This window comes from Gymnoscopelus braueri (genome assembly GCF_963280865.1).
Source record: "Gymnoscopelus braueri genome assembly, chromosome: 20".
Lineage (NCBI taxonomy): Eukaryota > Metazoa > Chordata > Actinopteri > Myctophiformes > Myctophidae > Gymnoscopelus > Gymnoscopelus braueri.
Window position 1 is genome coordinate 17,313,410 of NC_137622.1, and position 2,500 is coordinate 17,315,909.

General features: G+C 37.3%; 1 protein-coding gene across 6 annotated transcripts in view; it reads left to right on the forward strand.

The window, feature by feature from the left end:
* Positions 1 to 2,500, forward strand: part of LOC308076108 (transcription factor COE1) — an 82,058-nt gene that overhangs the window by 1,563 nt on the left and 77,995 nt on the right. For all 6 annotated transcript variants that reach the window (XM_080416222.1, XM_080416223.1, XM_080416225.1 and 3 more), the window contains exons 2-3: positions 451 to 607; positions 2,343 to 2,406. In XM_080416222.1, the coding sequence (XP_080272348.1) occupies positions 451 to 607; positions 2,343 to 2,406 (221 nt within the window). The remainder of the gene's footprint in view (positions 1 to 450; positions 608 to 2,342; positions 2,407 to 2,500) is intronic.

The window sequence follows — 2,500 nt, forward strand, 5'->3', positions numbered from 1 at the left end:
TAGGCCTAATTAACCGTATCCTTCACGCTATTGATAGGCCTGTACTGCACATTAAGAACTTGTTATCGGGTTAAATTTGTAAAATTAAAATTGTTGGGTCTTCTAACGTGACATCCAAATATGTTAGACCTTTTTTTTTTAATCTTGGAAAGTGTAATAGGACATTTTTTTTACTCTGGTTAGGTGAATGAAGTGAAAAACAAGGCACGGTGGCACAGATTTATACAAAAGAATGCTTAAAGGATGACCCAGATAAGCCCTCAGGGTTTGTTTCCATGAAGGTCCTTCATCAAGAATTGCGTTTATATTGTGCTTATCTTAAAACGGTCAGTGTAGATTAGATTATTTTTTTAAATGTAGCCTATTAGCCTTACTACAATAGTGTTATTTTATCTTTTGTGTTTTACTATTAATTTTGTTACCGACCGATGCGTGTGCTTGTGTCCGCAGTGGAGTGGGACTCGCTCGGGCTCACTTCGAGAAGCAGCCGCCCTCCAACCTTCGGAAGTCCAACTTCTTCCACTTCGTACTGGCTCTGTACGACAGACAGGGCCAGCCCGTGGAGATAGAGAGGACCACTTACGTGGATTTTGTCGAGAAAGAAACGGTGAGTTTTAATATGTAGGCTAATAATCCACCGCTATCGACACGGGCGGTTGTAATTTAGCCTAATTGCACCGCGTGTACGATTGGATACAGGATAGGTGGGCACGAGGGACATCTGGGCACCTCGATGTGAAATTGGCTATTTTGTCCAAAAAGTTACAAAATAAAACATTTGAAAAATGGTCTTAAGTATAGTCTACATGATGTGAACATGCACAGTACATCATAATCATAATAATAATAATAATATTAATAATAATGATAATAAGTCATGTAAAGTATACATGCACGGTACATCATTATCAGACTTAATTTGATCCTTCAACTTCTTGTTTATGCCCCAAAATGATTGGATATAAAGGTTTTGTAGCAATTTGTAGCAATTGTAGAAATATTAAACCTTAATTGTCGAATGTTTAAGCATGTTCTAATCATGTAAGTACTTTACTAAATTTTTTTTTTTTTTTAACATTTTGGACAAAATAGCCAATTTTACACTGAGGTGCCCAGATGTCCCTGGTGCCCACCTATCCTGTTACCGTACGATTTAGTTTCCTCATGGGGTTTTGATTTATTTATTTTTATCATAGGCTACACTTCTATTTTAAAACATTAGGCCTAAGTTGAAGTTCAAGTTGATTTGGCTGCTTCATGCGACGTCTGTTTTATAATACACCTCTTTGACGAATGTTCTTCTCATAAATAGGGTTTGCTGTTGTTATCCAATATGGCATAGCCTACATTATTGGCCTATTTATTATTCATAACTTTGACCCTCGAATCGGCAGCTCAAGTCCCCCCTGTTCTGTTATACAAATATAGACTTTTCAACGTGAGATTAATTCCACAAATGTATTATTACACACAAAATGTTGTCAGTGAGGGTGTGTTATTTGTAATATGGCCTATAAAGCAATGATTCATTGATTGATTGATTGAATACTTTATTTAGCAGTTTGCAAAAAAAAGCACAGAAAGTACAGTTACACCAAGGGGTGCTAAAAAAGGATTAAATCCAAGAAAGGACTATGGCTTGTTTCCATTGGGGTCCTGTCTGTGTATTCATTTAATCGAAAAATGTCAGTGTACTGTATAGGCTATAATAGTACATAGCCTAATATCTATCTTTTTGCGTATAGCATATAACCTGTTTATGATAAGATCGTGCATGTAAGCCAATTTTGAAAATATAGGCTATTTCTGGAGGATTTTTTTTTAAATACACACATTTGGAGTTAACTTACAGGCTAATATTTAACTGAGACATTGAAATAATTTGTTAATATAGCGTCACAAGTCACAATCATTTTAACCACTTTAACCATATTTTATACTCTGGCTATTCAAAAAATAGCAGATATAAAAGCTCATGCACTATGAGCTTGTAGATCTGCTATTAAAAAAAAAAAATGAAATTATATATTTTTTTAAAGCGAACATTTTTAACTCAAATCTTTGCTTCTGTGGGTCCCTGACACAAAACATTTTCAGCGGAGGGTCCGCGGCCAAATATCTCAAGTCGGGGGTCCTTGGCACGAAAAAGTTTGATAACTACTGATATATGGCTACCTGTGTCAGACTAAAGCCACATAGGCCTACTCCGTACGACGGTGTCACTTGCCCTTTCTTTCGGCAAGCGACACCGCCGTATAGCGACTAACTGCGGGCCATAAATGAAGTTTAAACGTCCCTGGAGGTGACGGTGTGCTGGCAGTGACCGTTGTTCATTTTCACAGGAAACTTCGGGGGAAAAGACAAACAATGGCATCCATTATAGACTCCAGCTCCTCTACAGTAACGGTACGTTGGGGCTCCTCTACCAAACGCAGCGTGTGCGGCGTGTTGTGACGAACAAATCACACAAAATATAACGTTGAAAGCATGTTGAAAATTA